The sequence below is a fragment of the Malania oleifera genome, chromosome 5 (assembly GCF_029873635.1).
Source record: "Malania oleifera isolate guangnan ecotype guangnan chromosome 5, ASM2987363v1, whole genome shotgun sequence".
NCBI classification, from domain to species: Eukaryota; Viridiplantae; Streptophyta; class Magnoliopsida; order Santalales; family Ximeniaceae; genus Malania; species Malania oleifera.
In genome coordinates, this window is record NC_080421.1 from 11,284,311 (window position 1) to 11,310,939 (window position 26,629).

At 37.4% G+C, this 26,629-nt stretch overlaps 1 protein-coding gene across 1 annotated transcript; it reads left to right on the forward strand.

Annotated features, from left to right (window-relative positions):
* The first annotated feature begins 305 nt into the window (after positions 1–305).
* Positions 306–26,119, forward strand: LOC131155765 (phosphatidylinositol 4-kinase alpha 1). Its single transcript, XM_058109153.1, has 14 exons — positions 306–1,668; positions 1,821–2,162; positions 2,262–2,423; positions 12,640–12,810; positions 12,968–13,126; positions 13,227–13,354; positions 13,543–13,846; positions 14,741–14,909; positions 15,146–15,363; positions 17,394–17,552; positions 17,670–17,852; positions 19,058–19,588; positions 19,698–20,057; positions 25,063–26,119. Exons 1-14 carry the CDS (start codon positions 679–681, stop codon positions 25,279–25,281), a joined length of 4,095 nt encoding a protein of 1,364 aa, XP_057965136.1. The 5' UTR covers positions 306–678; the 3' UTR covers positions 25,282–26,119.
* Positions 26,120–26,629: the final 510 nt, after the last annotated feature.

Genomic DNA, 26,629 nt, shown 5'->3' on the forward strand with positions numbered 1-26,629 from the left:
GGTACCAAATTTTTATTTCATGGATTGTGTTGAGTCCGGCTACTCACCGAGTCACTAAGTCAAACTCAGAAACCGAACGCACACTCAGTACTCACCCGTCTCAAGAGTACATGAACGCCGAGTTCGAATTTGCGCACTGTAGCAACCGTACGCCGGCATCCGTACGTTAAAACCTGGATAAATGAACCATATGGGACAAATATAAAGTTATAAACAATAAAATAAAAAGGAGAAAATTAGACTTACGGATAAATAAATAAATAAAATATATAAAATAAAAATATGCAATTGGGAGGACCCGAGGTGTGCCTCGAAACCAAAACAGGCTCTCGGGGCGTAAAATCTAAAAAGAAAAGCGGGCAACTCAAAGAACGGGCAAAAGCAAAACAGAAGAACAGCGACGTTACGAGAGGGCACCGGTCGTCGTATTCATGACCACCAACCACCATCACCACCACCGATTCTCTCTGTAAACCCTAATCGACGCACAATCTCTCTGTATCTTTCAATTCCTCATTTCCATGGGCGCTTCGATCGAGCTACTTGCGGTCGAAATGAAGAACGGCGATCGTCTCTGCGACGATCGTCTGTGGGGACTCTGAGAAACTCGAGGAGAAGCCTGTGTCTTTTTTTTTTTTTTTTGTGTTTCTGTCTGCGTGGATTCTTCGTTTGGGGGCCATGGAAGCTTTGACGCAGTTGTGTGACCTGATTGCGCAGAGCCCCGCGCAATTTGCGGAGAAACTGGCGTGGATTTGCGGCAGATGCCCTCCGCCGGAGTTTTTCCTTGACGGATCTCCTAGGGTTTCGAGGTCTCAGCTCAATGCGGTTCTCGCCGTCGCTCGGTTTCTATCTAAGTGCCCTAGTCACGATGATCACCGCCCCAAATCGGTCATTCTCGAGTTCCTACGGTCGATTCCTTCGTCCTTCAATCAATCTTTCTGGCCGCAGTCGTTCAGCACTGACGCAATTTCCTCTTTCTACTGCGATTTCTTGGGGTACGTCGAAAAAGCCACCGAATTGTCCCCGAATTTCGCCACGGAGGTTGCTGGCTTCGCTGGCGAGATTGTGATCTTAGCGGTCAGTAATGCGAGTGAAGATTCAGGGATTTGCAGGGCATTTTTGATTGCTCTTACTCAGAGTTTCCCGCCAATTTTGCCTTCGGATGCAGATAGATTGGTTTTGTGTCTCTTAGATCAATTTGCAATCACTATTCCCTTGTCTCCCAGGGAAGTAGCGCTGGTAGCATCTGAAACGTCATCGGCTCAGAGCTCGCCCATTAGCTCAAATCATTATCATCCGAATGAGAACTTGAGCCCGGGAAATGATGTGAGCCATGTGTCGGGCTCTTCAAGCAGCGCAGCATCAAGGACTGCCGATGATGCCACGAGTACTTCATCCAGGGGGTCAGTAATGATGAATGGGGGGAACAATCCGTGGAAGAGTGGCATGGATCAATCGAATTCCAATTATGGTTCGAGTGATGGGCCCATGTTTAGGCAACAAATTACCTCATTTGAAGAAGAGTCTGTAGAGACATTGGAGAAACAAGAGATTGCTTATAAATTGATTGATCATATTCTGGATAAAGCTCATATTGACACTAGGCTTTTGGAGCAGGTTAGGATTTTAGCGAGAAAGCAGCTTCTATCCTTGTCGGTATTTTTAAAGGTAAAATTATGATGCTACAGTCTTCGTTCCATTGTTATCCTTTTTTCAATAGTATAATTATTTCTGGAATACATAGGCATTGTCGAAAATGATAGTTTTTGTAGCGAGAGGTAAAATATAATAAACTGGTTCTGTATTGGCTTTGTGGGCAGATAAGGAAGCGGGATTGGACTGAGCAAGGGGTGTCATTGAAAGCCCGCATCAACCAAAAGCTATCTGTCTACCAAGCTGTGGCTAAATTAAAAGTTAAGAGTTTTGCGTCCATTGATTCAGATGGAAAGTCCTCAAAGAGGCTGTTGCTTGAGACACTTGCATTGTTGATAGATGCTGCAGACGCATGTTTGCTCTCTGTCTGGCGAAAACTGAGAATCTGCGAAGAGCTTTTCAGCTGCTTGCTGGCTGGAATAGCACAAATAGCTGTCACTCGTGGGGGTCAGCTCCTGCGAGTTTTGCTCATTCGCCTTAAGCCCCTTGTGCTGACTACATGTGCACAGGTATGACTTTTGGATGGCTCCATCATAAACAGCTCTGTTTTGTGTGTGTTGAGGCAAAGCTCATCTCCCCCACATTTCTGTTTGATTTATTTGGGACAGGCTGATACTTGGGGCAGCAGCCAAGGAGCCATGTTTGAGAGTGTTCTGAAAACAAGCTGTGAGATAATTGAGTACGGTTGGATCAAGGACCGTTCTCCTGTTGACACCTTTATCATGGGGTTGGCTACGAGTATTCGTGAACGAAATGATTATGAAGAGCAAGTAAATTTTATTATTCTGTTATTAATGATGACATACCTGTGATATGTTTGCCTTATATATTGTTTTTCCTGTTGCATCTATTTTATTGAGACTATTTTTCTTATTTTTCTTCCTTATTGGGGCGATTGTAGTCATTTTATTCATAGTAGATGGAATGTAGTGCTTATTGTAGAATATTTTGCTATTCTGCTCTGTGACAGTTAATTTTTAAGTAGTTTGTGTTTCACATTCTTGTTCAATCTCTGTAAGGGTGATCCTTGACCAAAGAGTAAGGGTATTATGCTTTAACATGAAGGTCACATGTTCAAGTCACGGAAACAATCTTTCTTTCTCCAAAAGTGTAAGGCCATCTGTGACTTGCCCACCCTAGACACTGATATTGTATATTGCAGCGTGCGTCGTGCGCACTGTGCAGTAGGTGTTGCATTCTTTTTCAATACTTTTTTGGTAGAAAATATTTAATAGCATGACATTTGTTTCATTATAACTGCATGTGCGAGAGCCTTGAGCTTATTGTTAACATCTGATGGAATCTCTGAAAAATGAGAGAAAATTGGTCAAGATGGTCTAGGCGTGTGTAATGGGGACCAAGTTGATGCTTAAGGAAGGAAGAGTGGTTTAAATGAAGGGCAGTAGGGCTCTTAAAGAGAAGAGGAAGGGCAGGAATAACTTCAGTTGAGGCAATGGAGTACTATTTAATAAATTTAAGTTACAAGCTGCATAGCCCCAAAATGAGTTGAGTTGGAGAAAGTGATATGAAGCATTAGCGCCAGTCCCAAATGGTTGGAATACAGCCTTAGGTGCTGTTGTTTTTATATCACTATTGCTAATTTTGGAATTTCGTTTTTGGCTATGCTAAATTGATGGAAATACACTTTGAATTTCGATTTGTGGCTTGCAATAGGAGGATAGGTTTTTTTGGAAATTCAGCATTAGTGCAGTTGTTGTAGGATTGTTTATTTATTCATTTGTTTTCTTTGAATTTCCTTTCAACTTGTAAGGCTTTTGTTTAGTTGGCAATCCTTTACAAAATCAACACCAGTAACCTGTTGTACACTTGGCGATCTAATAGGCCTTTGTCTCCTAATATTTGTGTTATATTTTTTTTATGGCAATGACATGGTTAGCCATCTTCTCTCACATTGTACTCTTTCATGGGATACTTGGAGTTGTCCTTTTCAATATTTTTTGACAAGCATTGGATTTGCAAAAGAAACTTTGGAGACTATGCTGTTGATTGGTCTGCATGGCTTTGGGGGAGAAAAAGGGTAAGATCCTTTGGAGGTGTGGTTTCAGGTCAATGGTTTGATGTATTTGGATGGCGAGGAGCGGTAGAATTTTCAAAGATCAATGTCAACCTGTGCACTTAATTTGAGACCGAATGGGTTCATGGCTTCTTTGTTGTCCTTGGCTTTTGGAGCTTTTTGAGTATTTTCTTTGGCTGATATCAAGAGGGGGAGAGGAAAACTTTATTATTTTATTATTTTAGTTATTTTCTGTTTTGTTTATGGTTTTGTTGGGTCATTTATTTTAGTTGTTGAATTGCCTACGAAGGGATAAATAATTGGATTTTATCAAGAAAAAAATAGAAGAAAAATAGGATTTTTCATGAGTAATACAAGAAATACCAAAGAAAGGTGAAATTGTAGGACAAGGGACTCCTCAAGTTAATGAAGGATAGCCTATATCTATATTTCTTCTAATGCTAGGAAACAGTGAATAAGCCTAATCTATATTTTCTAGTGGTACGAAATATAAAATAAATGATTACCTTTAAAACTAAGGCAGGCGGCTGTTGAGTCAAACTAGGAACTAGGGGTGGGCATGGTTTGCTTAACTGAACCATTACCTTTGAATTGTTAATTGAACTGAAGTTTCGATTCGCTAGAAAATGCAAACTGAAACCAAACCATTTAAAACAGTTAACCGAAATTCGGTTTACTGGTTTTTAGACCAATATCCAATGGTTAACTAAACCAAATTGTTAAGTCTAATTTAAAAATTAAAGTTAGTAAAAATAATATTTTTTCTTTCATAATAATCAACAAGTAAATTTAAAATATTTAAAATAAAAAGTTAAGCATAAATATTAGATTAATGCAACAACAACAACAACAAAACCAAGCCTCAAGTCGCACAAGGTGGGTTCGGCTACATGAATCCCTTTTTGCCACTTTATGTGATCATGGACCATTTCTTTTGACAAATTCAGGGCTATTAAATATTATTCAGTATCTCATTCCGAGTTATTTTAGGTCTACTCCTACCCCTTCTACTATCCCCCTTAGTAACTAACTCGCTCTTCCTTACTGGCGTAGCATGTGACCTATGTTGCAAGTGCCCAAACCATGTAAGTCGTCCCTCCCTTATCTTATCTTTTATAGGAGCTATACATAACTTATTGTGAATATGTTCATTCCTTAATTTATCTTTCAGTGTTATACCTCTCATCCATCTAAGCATTCTCATCTCGATAACTTTTACTTTTTAGATATTCATCTAAGCTTTCTCATCTTGACAACTTTTACTTTCTGGATATTTAGTTTCTTCGTCGCCCAACATTCTGATCCATATAGCCGTTAGTTTGGTTAATTGTGTTATTAAATGGGCCAAACCGAAACCGAGTCAATAACCAAAAAAATTTAAAACTCCAAACTGAAACCAGACCAAAAAAATGGTTAACCGATTTTTCAATTCGGTTTGGTGTGGTCTTTTGGTTTTTCTTGCCCATCCCTACCAGGAACTAGTTCCCTGTATGGTTTGGTTCTTGCTATGTACCTACCTTGCCAAAAGCCGGTAAAGACTAGAAAACTGGGAAAAATCAAACAGATTGTTGAACTGTCACAAAATAGAGGCAAAGCCAGGATTTTTGGTGAGAAGGGTTAAATTATTACCAAACTCACAGTCGTAGATTTTTTCCCCTTAACAAAAACCTAAAATATAGTTGACATGTAATATACACTGGATGAAGGGATGGGAAATAACAATGGGCTAATGTTTCCATGCATGGAGAAGCAACTATTTGCGGACAAAACAAATTTAATGGTTTGAAAGAATAGATTGTAAGGGGCAAGGGGGTGAATCACAATGAAATATATGATACAAAAATTTGTATATTGTCTTTTTTAGTTGATGATACCTGTATTTTTTCAATTTTGACTCATGATGGCTCTAGAGTTTCTTGGGATTTTTATTTTAGAAGAGGTCCAAATGACAGGGAGTTGGTGGAGCTTGCTTTTGTGGTAGGGGGGAATTTCAGGGTTCTAATAGGAGGGATGCGAGGGGGTGGGTTTTGGATTCTTCGGGTGAATTCGCTTGCAAGCCCTTTGTGGTTATCTTATCATGTCTAGTGTGCATTTTTATCCTTTATCATTGTATTTTGGAGTCGAAGTTTCTTTCTTAGATCAAAGCGTTTGTTTGGTAGGTGGTCCTTAGTAGAGTTAACACTGTCAATCCGTCAATTTGTTGCATAGTAGGAAGCTTTTAAGTCCGTGTTCCTAGATGCGTATGCATTGTGTTTTAACAGTTTTGAAGACAGTACCTCATCTATTTCTGTGCTGCCCATTTCTTGGGGTATTTGGGGTAGTAGATTGTCTAGTTTATTTGGAGAGGAATTGGTGTGCTTGAAGACAGCGGATGTTTTTTTCTTTTTGGACAATGCAGTGGATGAGTCTTTATTTGTTTCTTTTACTGGGTTTGGGAAGACGAAGGCTGCTGCAACTTTGTGGAAGTGTGTGCTCTTTGCAACTATGTGGGGGATCTGTTTGGAGTGAAATTCATGAATTTTTGATGGGAAGAAGCTATCTTCAAATTTGCTTTGGGATAGGATACGATATTTGGCATCTTATTGTAGGCTTCTTTAAGGGTATATGTTTTTAGGATGTGCAATGGGATTGGAAGGCTTTATTGTTTTGATTGATTTTTTTTTTTGAAGAAGTTAAGCTTCATATAAACCAAACGGGAAACTATACAGACACATACACATAGCCAAAACTTTACATCACCACAACTCTACCCTGTATCTTCTAATCTCTATTATAGCCTTGTTAATCAAACTATCTAAACCCTCATTACTTCTAAAGATTACCTCATTTTTGAGTTTCCATACAAAATATACAGTGGCTGCCCATATTGTGCTGACCTTTTGTCTCACATTGCCACGCATCCCTCCAATCCAGTTTAGAGCATCCTCCCAATTATGGCTCCTGCTATTTGAGGCGATGACCTTCAAGGAATTTTCCAAAATAGTCCTCTCGATTGAACATTGGAAGAATAAATGATCTCTAGTCTCCTTTTGGTTCTTACATAGAACACAGTTTATGTCAATTATGTTTCTCCAAGAAATGATTTTGTCCTTGGTCGAAAGCTTGTTCAAAGCTGCCAACCAGCAGGTAAAAGAATGTCTTGGTTGAGCTTGCTTAAACTAGACTACTTTTCTCCAGCTCACTATCTGCCCCCTTTGTCTTATGGCTTCCCAAGTTGATTTGAAACTGAACTCATCATTCAAACCCCCTTCCCATCGTAAGTTTATTTGAAGTACTATTGAGAGGGTGAAAGCTTACCTTCTGAATCAAGTCTGCGGAGCAACCCCCCGATCTCCTTGGCCAGTTCCATGAGGACCCAGAGATAAAGTGCTGTACGGTAGTGTATCTCTGGATCCCCAGGTCATATTGCAGCTGGCAGCCGTAGTGATCAGTTAAAGGGCTGCATGGGTGCCGGTTATAAAAAAGAATCTGAATGGAGCTACCATTTCCCACCTTCCATTTGATTTTCTTTTAAATGTCTTTCCTGTAGTTAAAGATTTCTTTCCAATATCAAGAGTCATATGGTCTGATCTGCAACTCCCGACAACTTTTTTCCTTGATTTTATATGTGTGTATCCATATCACCAATAAGAAAGCTTTAGAGTTTCAAATAAACCAGCAAAGCTTCATAACTGCAGTTGTTTTCCAATTTGAAAGAGATTTCAGACCAAGGCCTCGTTTTGTAACAGACTTACAAACATTGCCCCAGCTGACTTTACATGCTTTAGTGTTCCAGTCATTGCCCTTCCACAAGAAACATTTAAACTTCCTTTCAACATCCTTGAGGACAAAACAAGGAATATTAACCATTCCAGCCCAGAAAGAAAAGATACTATGTTGTACCGATTTCAGTTGTTGAAGCCTACCTGCATAAGTGAGAAGTTTGTAGGTCCAAAGATTAATCTTTTCTCCAATCTTTTCAATTTGAACCTGACAATCAGCCTTACTCAGCCTTTTTGTGCTGAGACCTGAGAGGGAGGCCAAGGTAACTGGTAACACTCCTTTTTTAATGCCCAACAAAGCAGTCATTTGCTCAACCTCTGCATGATCAACCCCTGAAAAGAAAACCACAAATTTAGCTTCATTACAATGAAGCCCAGACATCCTGTAAAAAATACCCAAAAGCCTCTTAACACATCTAGTGGAAAAAGGGTCCCCTTTGGTAAGGATCAAAAGATGATTAGCAAAACACAGATTCACCAGTTGAATCTTCTCACACTTAGCATGGAAGGAGAGGAAATGATTAGCAGCGGCATTCCTCAACATTCTATTGAAAACCTCCATGACCATAACAAACAGCTAAGTGGATAAAGGGTTGCCTTATCTTAACCCTTTCTTCCCTTTAAAGAAACCCCTTGCAGTCCCATTGATGAGAACCGAGTACCAAGGGTTGCAAATACAGTCCCCAATACATTGAACAAGCTCCATGGGGGTATCTAGGCATTCTAGAACCTGCAAGACAAACCTCCAGCTAACAGAGTTGTTTCTCATTTTGAGGATTTCTTATCCCAATTATTGTCTATTCTTCCCTTCTAATTAATGAAGTTTATTTTCTTAATAAAAATCATTTTTGGATGTAACATATTATTTTTAGCCAAAAGAAGGAAGGGGGGTGGGGCTTGTCTCTTGTCATTGGTGTGGTGCTGGTACATGCAACATACATATATCTTGAAAACTCGATAAGCTCACACTGATATCACCAATTTGACCGAATTAGTCAAATCAGATGAACCATGTATTGGATAGTACTCCTGCTCATTAACTGCCTGGTTTTAAAAACATCAATTCACCTGTGGTGGATCAAGAACACCTCTAAGCTCTCTATCATGATTAGTGTCTTATGAACACAATGTGGTTAGCAGTTAACACTGGGCAAGCTGTGCTGGTGTTAGCTTCTCTGAGGACATGGGCAAGCTTGCTGGGAGTTCTAATCCCTCCCAGGGGAAAAAAATCTCCTAACTGTATTCTTGAACCTTGTTGTGCAGAGTTCAACATGATTCTTCTATTTATTTGCTTACAAAATAGTCCAAATGGTGACATGGGGAACACTATTGTCATACTTGTTTACATTTTTAATCACCTTGGTTATCCTAGCCTTGTTCAATGTTTTTCAAGCCTAGACTGGACCAGCCGGGTTGACTGGTTAGACAGGAACTGTCTGTCTCCAGTCTGGGTTGAGGGCACATTCTTACTTTTCCAAGAACTGGTTTCAGTTAACTTGGTGAGGAATGGACAGAACTCGATTCTTAATTTGTTTTAATATTTTGACAAAATATCATTCGTATAACAATCTGAATACCCTATTATAGTGCAGAAAATCAATTTTATTACACGTTAGAAGTTACAAAAAATCCCTTGATATTTATTAGGGGGGAAAAATCCATTAATGAGTTCTAATAGAGGAAAGATCATTGTGATTGGGAGAAAGGTATGGGATAGAAAAATGCTAATAAAAATGCAACACCCAGTGCACAAGCCTCCCATGCCATATCAAGGGCTTGGGGAAGGCATGATGTACGGAACCTTTAGTTTTTGAGACTTGAATCAGTGGCTTGCAGGTTTGGGTGTGATTCCCATACCATGGCCAAGGTTTTCCCTCAGACACGCTAAGGTAATTACGATTAGGAAACCTTTTTCTTAATATGAAATGGATTTATCTACTCCATTGTCCAAAGAATCCAAGAAGATCTATGAAATGGGTACTGACAAGGATCAGTTGCCAAGGGTGGGTTCATGAGAGCAGGATTGAGGAAAGCTGAGTTCAGCTTCCTCAACGAGTCCATGGCTAAAGGAAAGATAAAAAAAAAAAGGATTTGGAAGAATAAAGATTTCTAATTTCAATGGGGAACTTGGAAGAGGGGGTACCTGTTGCAGTTGTGGTGTTAAAGTTCACATCTAATGATGATTTTTGATAAATTAAGGAATGATATATTAAAATAAGCACCAATGTGGTGCCACTCAATTTTAAAAGATCAACTATACAACAAAAATAATAAAAAAACAGGATCAACGTAAGGATTATAATTTCTAGTGTTCTCAAAAAAAAAAAAAAAATTGTCTTTCAGCTTCTGTACATGTCTCCTTTCCAGCTTTCTTTCAAAGACCCTCAATGCCAACTTCCATGCTGTCTTCATTGAACAGTTCCTGGTCTTCATATTATTGTGATAGTTCAATCAGCCTGGTGGGTGATATCTTTGAGTTTATCACAAAAAATGTAGCCTTGAGCCTGAAAAAGTATTTTGGCGTGTTACTATCAGAGCCTCGAAATGCTTTTGGCGTGCCACTCAATTTTAAAAGATCAACTATACAACAAAAATAATAAAAAAACAGGATCGACGTAAGGATTATAATTTCTAGTGTTCTCAAAAAAAAAAAAAAAATTGTCTTTCAGCTTCTGTACATGTCTCCTTTCCAGCTTTCTTTCAAAGACCCTCAACACCAACTTCCATGCTGTCTTCATTGAACAGTTCCTGGTCTTCATATAATTGTGATAGTTCAATCAGCCTGGTGGGTGATATCTATGAGTTTATCACAAAATATGTAGCCTTGAGCCTGAAAAAGTATTTTGGCGTGTTACTATCAGAGCCTCGAAATGCTTTTGGTCTGGGTAGGCAAACTCTTGATGTGCTGTTTGTGGTTAATGGGTGTGTCAATTCTAGAAGAAAGATGGAAGACGTAAAGAATATGGATATTGAAAAGGCTTTTCACCCTTTGAATTGGAGTTTTCTCCATTACTTGCTGTAAAGAGTTCACCAATGGAGACACTGGATCAGTTTTTGCATTTCTTCTATTTGTTTCTCTGTTTTGTTCAATGGCTCTCTAAAGTACTCTTTGGATAAGAAGGGAGGGGGACCCCCTCTCCCCATACCCCTTTATCCCAGTGACAATATCATGGAAGTGTTATCTCATTTCTTACAAAATATGGTGGACACCAACTTGATTAGAGGTTCCATGGTGGCTTGGCTGCCATGGCATAAATTGAGCGTCTCATCTCCTATTTGCAGGCTATACATTTGTTTTTTTGTGGCGCAGAGAAAGAATAGCTTGGTTATCTTTTATGCTTTCTTCGTCTGGTTAGAGGCTGCCTTGAGTCTTCGAATTTGATGTTGGCAAGAGTAAAGTCATCTTGGTTCATGAACATGCCCTGCACCTTTATACTGGATTCACCCACATTGCAATACTCCTGTGGTCGCTGTAGTATCAAGTATAGTAGTCTTGGCCCATGATATTGTCCTCCTTGGCTTATTAGGCCTCACAATTTTGCTCTATAAAAGGTGCTTCACAAGGTTTAGACCTGATCTGTTCTTATGTGGGGTCTGGTATGGGATTGTTAAGCTTCTCGTGCAATCTCTGGTACCCTTGTCAAAGTGTTCCACATATCCATGCAACTGTGCAAGATCTGGCCACATTGCAGAACCCCAAGGTGAAGTGTTTGGCTGCTAATTTGGGATGCAAAGTTGGAAAGCTTCTTAAAGGCCAGATATCTCAAAGCCTGACTCACTGCGCCTTGTGCCTCACTGTGCTTCACTGTGCCTCTTGAAGTCGCCTCGCCTCAACACTGCTGAGGTGCTAGCCCCATCGCCTCTCTGCGCCACGCACCTAGAGGCGTGCTTTTGACTACTATAGTTCTAAGAAAAAAGAGATGGAGTGCTAGTGGTATTTTCTGGAGTGCTACACACATTTATACATGTTCAGTTTTCATCCACACACACACACACACACATATATATATACGGGATTTGTATGAATTATGATATACCAAAAGTGGAATAAAAAAATTGATTTATCATATATCTCTCCATGGCCTAATGGAACCAATCCAATAGTTAAGGATCTTACACACACATGTGTGCACACAAAAACACGTACTTGGTTGAAGATTATTGATAGTTGCAGGGACTAGCTATGCTTAGGTGGGGATACAATTCCGCGGTGAAGAAGAGGCAGAAGTTGTAGTGCGTGGTATTACAGTGAGAAAAAAAGAAAGTTTATCAAAGAATTCAGGTGGGCAAAATCCTTGTCAGCTGGGGAACAGATTGCCACTAGAGACGAAGATGAGGATGAAGAAGTTGTTAGGAAGGAGAGGGAGAGGGAGAGGGAGAGGGAGAGACTGTGCGAGCTTTGAGGGCATTAAATAGGTTATTTTTGTTTATCCTTATTATAAATATGTGAGGGTACTTTTGGGTAATATGAATAGGATTCTATTCCTAAGGTCATTCTTTATTGATGATTCCCCCATCCTAGGAATCTGGATACCTACCTATTTGAATTGGAATGGGATGCCAGCATGTGAAGAGCATTATGGGAATATGTAGGATTTTTGGGAATGAGACTGCAAGTGTTAAAAAGTGAACTGAACGTGGGATATCCAGGAATCAATGAGGATTCTGGGAATCTCTGGTCAATTCTATAAACCAAATGCCACATAAAAGGCTCTCAAAAATCAAGCTACAAATAACCCCTGAAAGTAACTTTAAAATAAGAAAATTACAACTGTGTCCTGAAAATTAAAATATTACTCTGCCCCTGAAGAACATACAAAATTTTAGATAATTAGCTGGGTTTGGTCCAAACTCTAGTTTCTCCTGTTGTGCAATTTAATCTTTAAATTTCGTAGAAGATGAGTTGTTTGAGTCAAGCTTCAAAATTTTGACACCAGTTTCTTTTGTATTTTTCTGTTATTTATTTCTTTGTTTTACCTTCATGAACCTGAATTATAAATGACCTTTAAAAAACCTTGTCTTTAACAACCTGCATGTAACTGCTGTTGTCCTGTTAGTCTAATTATTATTGTGGTCATCATCATGGTCATTGTCATTATAATGATTTAAAATAATATATGATTTTTGTTTATTTTCTCATGTTTATCTTATAATTTTGTTTAATTATTCATATATATTTAACAATTTCAGGATGGGAAAGAGAAGCAGCCCGTTCCTCTTGTGCAGCTTAATGTTATACGTTTGTTAGCTGATATGAATGTGTCTGTAAACAAGCCTGAAGTGGTAGACATGATATTGCCACTGTTTATTGAAAGCTTAGAAGAGGGTGATGCTTCAACTCCTAGCTTGTTGCGACTCCGAGTATGAGACATCCTCTTTTTTTTTACCTGTTTTGCATTTAAAAACTTTACCCCTTCATTCATTCAGTTATATTTTCTTCTCAAATCATGATTTGACATCTATTGTTTTATTAATCCTATTGAATGATTTTCTTCCTTTATTCATTGAATTGCTCCAGCTTCTTGATGCTGTATCTCGCATGGCGAGTTTAGGTTATGAAAAGTCCTACCGTGAGACAATTGTTCTGATGACAAGAAGCTATTTGAGTAAACTTTCAAATATAGGGTCTGCTGAAAGTAAAACATTGCCCCCAGAAGCGACTACAGAACGTGTTGAGGTATTTTCCATCTCTTAAAAATGAACCATGTGTGCTACAGCTAAATTGCTTGGTTATTTTTCATGTTAAATGAGTTCTCACTGGTTCAATCACATTCTAGACTCTCCCTGCAGGATTTCTTTTGATTGCTAGTGGCCTGACCAATGTTAAATTGAGGTCAGATTATCGTCATCGTTTGCTATCATTGTGCTCAGACGTAGGTTTGGCAGCAGAGTCCAAAAGCGGAAGGTATTATTTTCTGATAGAATAGTGTAATAGGATTTAATCTGATTCCTTGTTAGATTTTTTAGTTCAAATAGCATGCACCTTTTTGGAAGCATCAGCTCATTTTTCTTTTGAATAAAATTTTCACACCTCTGTTGATTTCTTTAGTTACTGTATTCAGAGCTTCCATACCTAAAAACCTAACTTTGCAGGAGTGGAGCTGATTTTCTGGGTCCTCTGCTTCCTGCTGTAGCTGAAATATGTGCTGATTTTGATCCTACTGTGGATGTGGAGCCTTCACTATTGAAATTGTTTCGCAATTTGTGGTTCTACATTGCTCTTTTTGGATTAGCACCTCCTGTACAGAAGAGTCAACCTCCAATTAAATCAATTTCTACTACACTCAGTGTGGGAAGCATGAGTACAATTGCTCTTCAAGCAGTGAGTGGGCCATACATGTGGAACTCTCTATGGTCTTCTGCAGTACAGCGTATTGCTCAAGGGACTCCACCCCTTGTAAGTTGTCGTGAATTTCATCCTATATAACCTTGAATGTTCGGGCTCAGATTGAATGTTTTTTTTTTCCTTAGCTGCCATTTTTGTATGTTCTTTCCTTTGCCATACTACGATTATTCATCAGACAGCTCAGGCTTGCCTAGAGTGATATGTATGAGAGTGACTGCATTGTACAAAACTTCAGGGTGATAGCATATTTGAATGATATGTGAGATGGAAATTTCTTCTCAGTGTTTCTGTTATTAGCCATTGGTTCATCCAGCTTCTGTAGCTTTTATTTATTATTTTTTTCTGTCTTCCTTGTTAAACAATCCTTAACTCTTTAGGATTATTCAAGCTATTGGAATGTGTTGAATGCAAAAGCGTTTAATTGTAGAAACTTCTGAATATGGCAATGTTTGGTTCCTATGATCAGCATTATTGGGAAGGTAGCCAGCATTTATTTACTGGGAATTGAGTTAATAAGAACTCTCCTTGGCATTGCCATCGTTGCCCTTATAAAATTCCTTGAGCTTGAAGGATTGCTGAAATTATAGGAGAAAATTTGCAATTTTAACGTGCTAATCTTGCACCTTAGTTCCATCATTCTACTTAAGCCCATTTACAGGCACCATGAGCAGTAAGTTGCCCCAGTGTAGTAAATGTAATGAAGGTATTTATAGGCACCATATATTCCAAGGAGCAGTATCCGAATATTGAAATTTATGTTGGGAGCAATTCCACTACTAAAATCCTAAAAAATTGCTAAAAAAGACAAATAGTTGGATTTTAAGAAATGCAAACAGCTCAATAACGAGGAATGAGCTTCAGCCAAATATAAGCATATCTTGAATTTATTGTTCTACTCATGTACTGATTTTTGAGGTTTTAATGCAACTATGTATTGTTTTCCAGGTAGTTAGCTCTGTGAAATGGCTTGAAGATGAGCTGGAACTTAACGCTCTTCACAACCCTGGCAGTCGTCGTGGAAGTGGCAATGAGAAAGCTGCTCTAACACATAGAACTGCTCTTTCTGCTGCTTTGGGAGGGCAGGTCGAGGTTGCAGCAATGAGCACAATTTCAGGTTAAGTGATCTTTTAACTTATTTTGATGAAAGGGATTCCCACTTCTCCTGTTCTATGATTGATTTGAAAATCAACATTTCTTAGATTTTGATATTAAGCTTATTATGTTGTTCTGGACTTTGTTTGGTAGACTTCTGCCCTTGCAAAGTTCAATAGAGGACGTCTGTTTAATATTATCCAGCTAATCTGTTTTGCAGTCTGAAATATATTTTCTTTTTGCCCTCAATCTTGATAGGTGTCAAGGCGACATATCTCCTTGCCGTAGCTTTCTTGGAGATAATACGTTTCAGTAGTAATGGTGGAATTCTTAATGGTGGTACCACTTTGACAGCTTCCAGAAGTGCCTTCAGCTCTGTCTTTGAATATCTGAAAACTCCTAATCTTATGCCAGCTGTCTTCCAGTGTCTGACCGCAATTGTCCACACAGCATTTGCGACAGAAGTATCATGGCTGGTATTTTCTTGTTGTATAGATAGTTGTCAAATTGAGATTCAAATTGTGAAATCAAAATCCCAATTTTTTCAAGTGGGAATTGAGAATTGAATCGAATTGGAAAATTCAGTAAAGATTTCCAAGATGAACAATGTTCATTTATGTATAACAAAAAATATAGTAAAATATATTGAAATTTTAACGACAGGAAAATTCATATTTCATATTTTTGAATTCCCTGAAAAAAAAAAGAGTTGAGAAAAATTAATAAAGCGGCGAATTTCATGATGTTTGAAAGAAGGAATTGAGAAATTTATTAAAAAATTAACTTCTGGTTTTTAACTACAAAAAAATTTATAATTTGTGTAATGCTTTCTTTATCAACTAAAAAGCAAGAAAAAACTTAAACAAAACAGATAAAAAATTCAAACAACTAATAAAATCCAACATTTGGACTTCAGAAACACAGCCAAACATCAATATCAGCTTAGCCAACCAGCATTCTGCCCCATCTTCTCAATAGCAGAACAATATACTCCTTCAACAGTGAAGCATGATTTTGTGAAGGCAACAGAGGGCCTAACATTATCCAAGGTTCCAACAGAAAACATAACATTCTGTTTTCTCATGTAGAGGAGGAACGGAAGGCAATAGAGTACAAAAAATAAAATAATAAAAGGGATTTTTTTGGGCTTTAAACCAGTCAGATAGTTACAGAACCGTGTGAATCAATCTATTTAGATCAACTCATTCAATTCGTGGGTGAATTGACTTGATCACAATGATTTAGTTTTTTTCAATGTCAATTCATTCCAATTTATTTGGTGTAGAATTGATATGGATTGTGAATCATACAACTCTAACAGCCATGATTCTGTATAAAATTTCTTATCTATTTTTTGCACTTCCCCACTCTTATTAAAATCTCTTATTTTTATATTATGTGGATATTTGTCATTTTATGATAAGATAATGAACATGATTTATGGTCAATGAACATGACTTTGATAGTTTTTATTTTATTTTCTTCTATTTTATTTTATTTATTATATATATGGTCAATAATAAACATTATTTGGATAGCTTTTATTTTTATTTTTTTAATTTTATCATTATATAGATTTCATTCACTCAATAAATTGAACTAACTCTATGTAATACACATTGGATTTTAGACCTGACATAAAGGCCCCCATGAGCAAATAAAAAACCAAAAACAAGAGAAAAATACATATGATGAACCAAGAATCTCAACTCCAACAACAACCCCCCCCCCCCTGGGGCCCCAAAAAGAAGAAGAAAGAAGGAAAGAACAATCTTGGGGCTACCTGGTGATGCGCATTTATTCCATGTGCAAACACAGCTGTGCAAAGTTGAGTGGTGGCAACCTTAGCAAACTATTATGGCTGACAAAACAAACTGACAAACCTTTCAAGTTGCAATACAAAGAAGGGGACAAGTAGAAGAGCAAAAATTAAATATATAGCTATCCCACATTCAATCTGTTGAAACTGAAGAAGAGTAAAGAGCTGACTAATCGTTGCAGTATAGGGGCTGAGCTTTGCTCCTCCAAGATCCTTCGTCAAGAATTGGGAATTTAAAACTTACCCTGGATTTGAAGGGGGGATTTTGGGGGTTAGAATTTAATTTTAAAATCCTGAGGGGATTTTCTAAATCCCGATTTTTGTTATCCAACTCAAGGATTCGATAGGTGAGATTTTAGAAATCCTGAATTTTAGTGAATTCCCACTGAAATTCCTCATCCCAACACGTCTTAGTGTGCCTCATGTTTGAGTTTCTTTTTTGCAACTGACACATTTTAACCATTTCATAATTGTAAGAGAATAATATGCTGGTAGTTGTGGATGATTCTGTGTGCCATCAAGATTTTATTCTTTCTTGTTTCAGTCAGCTGATTCAGCTCATGCTTGTTTAGATACCAATATATAAATCACAGATATGATGCACCTTTTAACTTTCAGCTGATTTTGGTTTGATTAATTTTTCAATGGGGAATGTTAAGCATTTCTAATCCTTTGAACTGGGTTCAGGAGGATCGGATGTATGAAACTGGCGCTGAAGCTGAAATTAGGGAGTCTACTCTTTCTGCTCATGCCTGTTTTCTCATAAAAAATTTGTCCCAGAGGGAGGAACCCATTCGGGATCTCTCCGTCAATCTGTTGATTCAGCTCAGGGATAGATTTCCACAGGTAAAACTTTGTTGATTCGGTTACTTTTGGACATCAACCCATCTGCATATATATTTTCATTTTTGTCTTGCAACTTTCTAAATATTCTTGAAACAAATGGTGTTTGCATGCATGCAGTTGTTGTGGAATTCCTCTTGTCTGGATTCGCTGCTATTTTATGTTCATAATGACTCACTTTCTACTATTGTCAATGATCCTGCTTGGGTGGCTGCTGTTCGATCTTTGTACCAAAGAATTGTTCGGGAATGGATCATTCTTTCACTATCACATGCTCCCTGCACTAGCCAGGGTCTTCTTCAGGTTAGTATCAACTCATAGCTTCTAATGGTGGAAGTCTCTACTATGACTTCCTGCTTAACATTGTTAAGATTTTTGTGGTCATTTCCTCCCTCCCCTTGAAACAAGGGGGGAGGGGAGGAACAAACTTTGGTTATGCAAAGTAGGAGCAGTTTGCCGGTGGGGGAAAGCAGGGAAATGCGGAAGGATAAAACATTTGAAGTGTCTATGTAAATTGTATATAATAAACCAAAATATGTATAGTTGTAAAAACAATAAAAGTTAGTACATAATATTTTAAAATAAATGTCTAATTCTTAAACTAACAAAATTACATGAAAGATGGCACATTCAGGAAACAATTTTTGACCTTGTATACATATTACATATTGTATTCTTGTGCACTTTAGTTGTTCCACATATGTAATCTCTAATAAATTCTGATAAAAACAATGGATTAGAAGTGGCAAAATTCCATTATAATTCCATCTCTCTCTGATAAACTCAATAAGCTATTAAAAACCGTTACGAAGCATTTTGAGGTTTGTAATCATGGATTCCAATTCGGTTCCTTCATGATCTAAGATTTTACCACTGTGTGGCTGGTTCAAAAGGGGAGCTTTTCCTGTGGAGGGATCTTGTAAATTGTAACTAAACCTGAAACAACCTCCCCGACCTCTACAAAAAGAAAAAAAAGGAAAAATGTGGTCTTCATTAGTTTTCTCACTTGTTGTTCACACTTTCTAGGACAATGAACAGATGCAGATTTCCAATTTGGTGCATGGGGATTTTAGAGAAAAGTGTTGGTTAAAAGATTTACTTTCTCCGTCCTTTAAGCTGTTAAAGTTTTACAATTTTTGATTTTTTATTTGTTTTTTTGGTTTAACTCATTTATAGCTTTTATGTTTGCTGTAGTAACATATTTTGGCAGTAGTATCCAAATTGATACCTTCAACTGGAAGTTCTAGTCTTATTTTCTGTGTTGATGGTTTCTTTACTCGGGCATTTAGTATTGTCATGTGAGCAAAAGAATTTAACAAAAAGTTGATGTGAAGATGTGTATAGTGGACCACATCATCATTAAATTCTGAAGCATAGTGGAGCTGTATTTTCTTTTAATTTCAAAAGGAGAACTTTATTTTATACATATTGTATGTATCTTCTATATAACTTATCTGTTTCTGAAAGCATTTTCCTTGTGCATTCTTTGTTTCTCAATGTGTGCATAGGAAAAGCTTTGTAAAGCAAATACATGGCAGAGAGCACAGCCTACAGCTGATGTGATATCTCTTCTATCTGAAATACGAATTGGCACAGGTAAAAATGATTGTTGGTCAGGCACACGAACGGCAAATGTTCCTGCAGTTATGGCTGCTGCTGCAGCAGCATCTGGAGCAAATTTGAAATTGATGGAAGCATTCAACTTGGAGGTTCTCAGTACTGGTATAGTTAGTGCAACTGTTAAGTGCAACCACGCTGGAGAAATTGCTGGCATGAGAAGGCTGTATAACAGCATTGGTGGATTTAATTCTGGCCCTCCACAAACAGGCTTTGGGCTTGGTCTCAGCCTGCAAAGGTTGAGATCTAGTGCTTCTCAACAACTGCCACCTGAGAATGATTCATTTAATGAGATTTTGCTTTCCAAGTTTGTGCGCCTACTTCAACAATTTGTTAACATTGCAGAGAAAGGTTTGGAAGTGGATAAGTCTGCATTTCGCGAAACTTGTTCTCAAGCAACTGCATTACTTCTGTCAAATCTGGTAGTTACTTCTAAACTTCCTTACTATCTTTTGTGCTGAAGAATTCACCATGATTTTCTTCCCTATTTTTTTTTCCCTTATTAAAATGGTGGGACTAATTTTTTTCCAGGGTTCTGATTTAAAATCAAGTATAGAGGGTTTCTCTCAGCTCTTACGTCTTCTTTGCTGGTGTCCGGCGTACATTTCCACACCAGATGCAATGGAGACGGGTGTATTTATTTGGACTTGGTTGGTTTCTGCTGCACCTCAGCTGGGATCTCTTATACTTGCGGAGCTTGTTGATGCATGGCTGTGGACAATTGATACAAAACGTGGTATCTTTGCATCTGAAGTGAGGTATTCTGGACCTGCTGCTAAGTTAAGGCCTCACCTTGCCCCTGGGGAGCCAGAAATGCAGCCTGAGAAGGATCCTGTTGAACAAATTATTGCTCATAGATTATGGCTTGGTTTCTTTATTGATCGGTTTGAGGTTAGGATTTACAGATCTCTCTCTCTCTCTCTCTCTCTCTAGATATTCTGTGTTAAGACAATGATGCAACCCTGGCACCCCCCTCTCACATTTAAAAAAAACCCATTGTGCTCCAATGAAAGTTTGTGCATTTTGAGTGGTTAAATATGCAATCTGTCCTCCAGAAGCATTGTTGAAGCAGAGTAACATTTTCAAAGAAGTTATCTAGTGCTTTGAAAAAAATCATTGTGCTCAATGAAAGTTTGTGCATTTTGAGTGGTTAAATATGTAATCTGCCCTTCAAAAGCATTGTTCTAGCAGAGTAACATTTTCAAAAATTTATCTAGTGCGTTAAAATTTTATGAATAATTTGTGTTCCTTTCTACACCCACAACATGCCAGATAACAATTATTGCAACCCAAACTCTATTTTACTACCCAAACTCATATCCTTTATCTTTAATTTTTTGCCTATTGAGTTCATTGTATGCTAAATTATAGCTTTGCACCAATCATGTCCATTGTGTGCTAAACCATAGATCTTGTATGCGAAACCTTGGGTTTTCACCATTCATGTTCATTCTATGCGAAACCATAGATAAAAAATCTTGCCAACGTCTTACAAATTGATAATGCTGAGTGCATGAACAGGGTAGCACATCCAAGATGTTATGTCGTTTGGAAGATATTAAGTGTTTGAATTGAGAATATGTGCAACATTTTACCACATTTTGTTTAACAGTCTGCTGAGGTTGCTAATCTATTCATGTCCCCTATTTTTTTTAATGAACTCAAAAATCAGAGTTCAATAATGTGCATCTCTTATTTTGATTTTGTTTCTTTAAGCATATAGTAACGGTCTTGGGCCTAAATCCGGTGAGGTATTGTCTACTTTTACCCACTAACCTTATGGGTTTGTCCTATAAAATACACCTTACATAGTTGGAGCCAGACCATCCTTGTAAGCCCAAGATCTTCCTAGTTCACATCTGACGTGGGACCATGACACGCTCCCATGTCAGATCTCTGACGCCCTCATTAGAGTGGCTTAAACCTTTGTGTAGGATCCACCCACATGGTAGTACCCTCAGGGTGGCTCTGATACAACATGTAACGGTCTGGGGCCCAACTTTAGTGAGGTATTTTCCGCTTTGGCCCACTAGCCTCACGGGCTTGTCCTATAAAAGACACCTCATATAGTTAGAGTTCAAACCATCCTTATAAGCCCAAGATCTCCCTAGTATACATTTGATGTGGGACCGTGATATATCATTTTCTAGGTTTAAAGAACAGTACAAGTATGTAAATTGGTTGGCTGAGTAGCTATCCAGGGAAGGACAAATCTCCACAATAAAACATGCTCAAGATACAAATCTGTCATGGCTTCAAACATTTTTTTTTACATAAATGTTTTTTAATTCTCTTTTTAATCCAAGAACCACAAAGATAGGATTACAATTGCTTATACAGTAGTAGTACAGACCAGAGCATAAAGTTGAAACTGCTATTACCAAACTATGCCATATTATTGAGGTTTCTAGTGACAGCTGGTGCAGTTGCCTCAATACGGTTTATTTATTTATTTTTAATAATAAGAAAGAAGAAAATTCTCATTAAATGACTGAAAAAGAAGGGGATTCACCCTTGTGGGCTAGGTGTACAAAAACATATTTCAAAAACCTATATGAAAACGATCAACAAAATTTACAAGGAAAGTTGATCTACATAGTAAGCTTTCTGCCAGTTCAATTTAAAAGTTTTGAAGTAACTAGATCTTCACGGCAACATTTCTGCATTGTGCAGTAGGTCTTCATTATTTCATTTTAACTTAAAACTTATGAAGTTCGAGATCACTGTCTGATGACATTCTGCCATTTTTTGGTTCTTGATAAAAGTGGATGTATGTCTAGTTGTGCTTTCTTAAATAAGCATATATTGTCCTATGAAAGTTGGTCTTTGTGTGATAAATCATCTGCAGTTTGCAATACCCTAGTAATTCATTAGGAGTTCTTGATGACTGTTACTCATGCATGGTGTTGTTTTTACCTTTGAAAGCTTCTGATTGTGCCTGCTCTGTTATATTCCACATTAAAGGTTAAAGGGTTACTATGCATATTTTATATTTGTTTGATTTTGAGTGCTTTTATCCTATTTTCTCAATCATAATTTGATCCTAGACCTTTGTTTGACTGGTAGATATTTTTTCTTTTTCCCTCTCTATGTTTGAAGGTGCCACCTATATATATATATATATATATATATATATATATTTTGATCTTATTATAATTACTTTAATTTAGCCAAAAAAAAAAAAAAAGGATGGGTACAAATTTTGATTACTGCAAATTGCAGAAAAAATTTTGAATACTCTTCAAAATAGTTTCAATGTTGAAACTAGAAGTTGTAAAGTTCCATCATTGACATCCATATTATTTGACATTGATTAAGTTCTTGTTTTATTGTAACTTAGTTTTCTTTCTAAAGTCATTTATAATCATTTTAACACTTTTTTTAACGAAATATTGTAATTGAACTTGGTATGAGACTGAATCGGCTTATCTTTTTATTTGTTTATTTAATTTTTAATTTTGTGACGGTTTCTCCAACTCTCTGTTCAAATGCATAATAGTTATAAAACCAAGCAAAACAAATAGATTTTCCTTTAAATTTCATAATTTTAAAGCTGAGCAAAACAAATAGATTTTCCTGTATGAAACTAATTTTTCTTTCGAGAATTTGACTTTCATTCAGCTTCTAATTTTGACTGCTTGAACAAATCAATAAATAAAAAAAATGAAAAATAAAGGCCTCAACATTCTGAATCATGGGTATATAGCTATAGCTTATGTTACAAACTCGGAAACACGGACACTACTGGAAGCCTGAAGTGTCCATATCTGAAATATATCGGATACTGACACCTCCCTGACACTTCCAAACACGTATCCAACATGTGTCGGAAATATTAATTACTTTCATTTTTGGACATGGCTGAGACACTTCTTGACACTTTCTCGCATGGTGAGGATACTTCTAAGACACTTATTGCAACCGAAATGCTGCATTTTGTTGTCTCCTTTAACTCAATTAACAAAATATTCCCCCCCCCCCCCCTTTCCGGATAAGTATAGAGACTAAGAGCCGAGGTAGTCTTTACAATGACTGCAATTTTGGTACAAAGGAATGGAATGGAATCAAATTTACCGCTTGATTTTGCCATGCTCTCCATTCAAATTTTCATTCCATTCCTTTCCTATGCAATTCCATTCCGCAAACATGATGTGAGTAGTTGGATTTTGGAGCCCTAGAAAAATCCCCTATCCTTTGCACTATTAGACCTCCCCACCCAAATTTTCCCCTTAAGTAATCGTTAGTTTGCCACTCAATCTCCCTACCCACCCCCCACTCCCAAAGTTTGATGACCCATCCCCTTGAGTTGGTCCCCCCCTCCCCTTTTTGTTTTTCACACTCCTTCTTGTTGGACCAATATTGTATAATATGTGTCGTTGTTGTTGCATTACAGTAATTTGTAAATGTGTAATTTGTAATTTTGCATAATGATGCTTATATTTAATTTTAAATTGATATATTACCACAATCTCTATCATCTGAAGTAAAAAAACATGCCTAATTATATATATAATTATTTATATATAGTTATATTAATTAATTCAGGTATCCTTGCAGTGTCGTATCCTCATTTTTTCAAAATTGTCATATCGTTGTGTCAGTATCTTGTAATATCCGTGTCTTGTATCAGTATCGGTGATTCCTAGGTTACAAAACTTAGGTTTGCTCATCATGAGCTATGCTGATCAACTTTAAGATAGAACTTACTTTTTTTTTAATAAATTTTTTAGTTGTATATATATTATGTACCTCTATACGTCTAAACAAAAAAATTCTTCTGATCTTAAATCCCAGAGTTATAAAATTACATATTCATGTCGACTAAGCCTTATGGTTCACTTTGGTCTGGCAGTTAAAAGAGTTAAGTTAGTCAACCATTGGGTGGGGGTGGGGGTGGGGGGTGGTGTGAGGGAGACAAATGCACTTGTGTTTGGACATTAGATGTTTAAACAGAAGTTATCCATTACTGTCTGAAGGATTGTCCAAAGGTGGATAATGTTTTGTTTTCTTTGATATCTTTCTTGCCGTCAAAAAGATCTTCAGCCCCTCCCTCTCCAGTAGTCTGGTGCATGAATTGCTGTTGATCAGAGTGATGTCGATGATACAATAGGTCATCATCCATAATCAGTGATCTGCTAAGCGGTGGAAATGTGATTGTCTATCCATGCCCTCGTCTAATATTGTGGCAAGTTATTGTAAATATTCAGCTTCTGTTTTTGATTGGGTGAGGTATAGGTTATTCTCAGTTGACTTATTTTGTGTAAAAAGACAAACTTCCTGCTGCCATTCCAGCAGCATATGCTGTATGGGCTAATGCAGGTTTTTTTCACATGAAAGCAAATTTGTTCACAGTTAAATAACGATTAGTTGCAGTACTAATGCCTTGAAGTAATGGGCATGAGGGAGACTTACTGAGTTACTGAGAGAGACAATTTTGTTTCAACATGATGTGGTTGTAATAACATCAGTCTAGTCTCGGTTTTTTCATGATGCTATTGGAGTGGCCGCAAATGGTTGGAATATGGATTTGTTTTTGTTGAATTGTATTGCTTCTATTGCCTTATATATTTTCCCCTAAATTTCCCCTATTCTTTGACTGTATGAAGAAAAGAAAGCACTACCCACTTGACTTTCTCACTGTTTTTGCTCGGTAATACCACTTGACTTGCTGTACATACTCCGATGTTTTTACTGTCTCTTAACCTTAATAATTGTATCAGAAAATTGGGAAGTTTACCTGTCTTGAAATGGGCATTGTGGCCCTTCTATATGTCTGTTCTTGCACAGGTTGCATTCATTTGTGAAACATTCGATTATAGTTGATACCCTGTCATATGACTTTAACTATTTATGTTGGGTGATCTTTCCTTTTCTTACATATATTTTCTTTGTATAGGTGGTGAGATACAGCAGTGTTGAACAACTTTTGCTCTTTGGTCGGCTGTTACAGGGGACGACGAAACTACCCTGGAAATTTTCATGCCATCCTGCAGCTACTGGTACAATTTTCACTGTCATGCTTCTTGGGCTTAAGTTCTGCTCATGCCAGTTCCAGAGCAATCTGTCTAAGTATAAAACAGGACTTCAGCTGCTGGAGGACCGGATTTATCGGTGATCATATTTAATTTTGTATTTAACCAGTACTTTTGGTGCTTACTTTCTTTAACTTTGTTTGGTTGCTAGGAAATGATAGAAATGGATAATTGTACTTTAAATATGAGATTTCTTGATCTTGCAAGTATATGACCTTTTTTTTTTGTTATTTATTATTATCAAATCCAAAAAGAAAAAGAAAAAGAAAATGCATGATTCATAATTTTAGGCCTGAAAAGGAACTTCCTTCTCAATTTGCCATTGAGCTCCTATCCTGTAGATCTTTTGCAGCATTTCTTTCTGAAAGTGTTGATACTTTAATCCCTTTACCTGAGGACTTCCCAAGTTCCTCCAGAAGGCATTTACTTGTATTTGGACTCTGGTGTTCCATAGGATTGACCATTGACCTTCGACATGCTCTAAAATAGAGATTTCATAACCTTTTTTCTCCAAATGCCTGCAGGGTTTTCAGAATCGGGATCCTACGTTGGATCGTTGGCGGGGTTGGCAGGATTGGATCATAGGATCAGATTGAGGATTGTAAGATTCCACTTAAAATGTAAAATTAAAAAAAAGGAGAGGATGTTCCATTGGACTTGAACCTATGATGGTTGGTCACAAAGGATCAACCTTACTGTTGATTCAAGGCTCGTCCTCTTACAATGTAAAATATATATTTAAAATTTATGTATGTGGAATTTATTACAATTCTTAAGACTAAAAATTTGGTTAGTATAAGTAGGTAAAAGCCCATTTTGGAATGTAAGCTGCTAAAATTCTTCGCTGCTTTTCCACTGTAATTAGACTATTACAGTGATCACTCATCAATCCTCACTTATCAAACAACAAAAATTCAAAAATCTGAGTCTCTGATCATAGGAGGGAGAAGAAGAAGGATAGGCAAGAAGAGAATCAGAGAATGAGTGATCAGTGGTTAGCAGCCAGCGCTGCTACAACATCAAACAAAAAGAAGCCTTAAGTCCCACTAGGTGGGGTTAGTTACATGAATCCTTTTCCTCCAATTCACCCAATTGAAAGCATTTTGCCCCCCTATCTTAAGATCTATTAAATCCCTTCACTACCTCATTGCCTACCCTTACACCTTTCAATACCAGCACTGCTGTTCGTTCAAAAGATTTGATTTTTATTTGTTATTTCTTGAATGATGCTAGTTTTGTTTCAATTCTGTTTAAAGTAGGGCTGTAAGGTGTTTAAATCATGCTCCTTTGACCATTGAAATTTAGTCTTTTCTTTTTTATTTTGTCCAGAATTCTCTCTCATAGGGGTGGCAAAACGGATTCACGGGCCGGGTCCGGGCAGATCGTAAACGGGTTGGGTCATAAATGGGTCACAACCATGTAAACCCTTCC

Excerpts from the sequence above, each read along its gene's own strand:
- LOC131155765 (XM_058109153.1), top strand. The coding sequence starts at position 679 with ATGGAAGCTTTGACGCAGTTGTGTGACCTGATTGCGCAGAGCCCCGCG. Across the intron at positions 13,847-14,740 it reads CTCAAGGGACTCCACCCCTT|GTAGTTAGCTCTGTGAAATG; the intron begins GTAAGTTGTCGT and ends ATTGTTTTCCAG. Across the intron at positions 14,910-15,145 it reads AGCAATGAGCACAATTTCAG|GTGTCAAGGCGACATATCTC; the intron begins GTTAAGTGATCT and ends CAATCTTGATAG.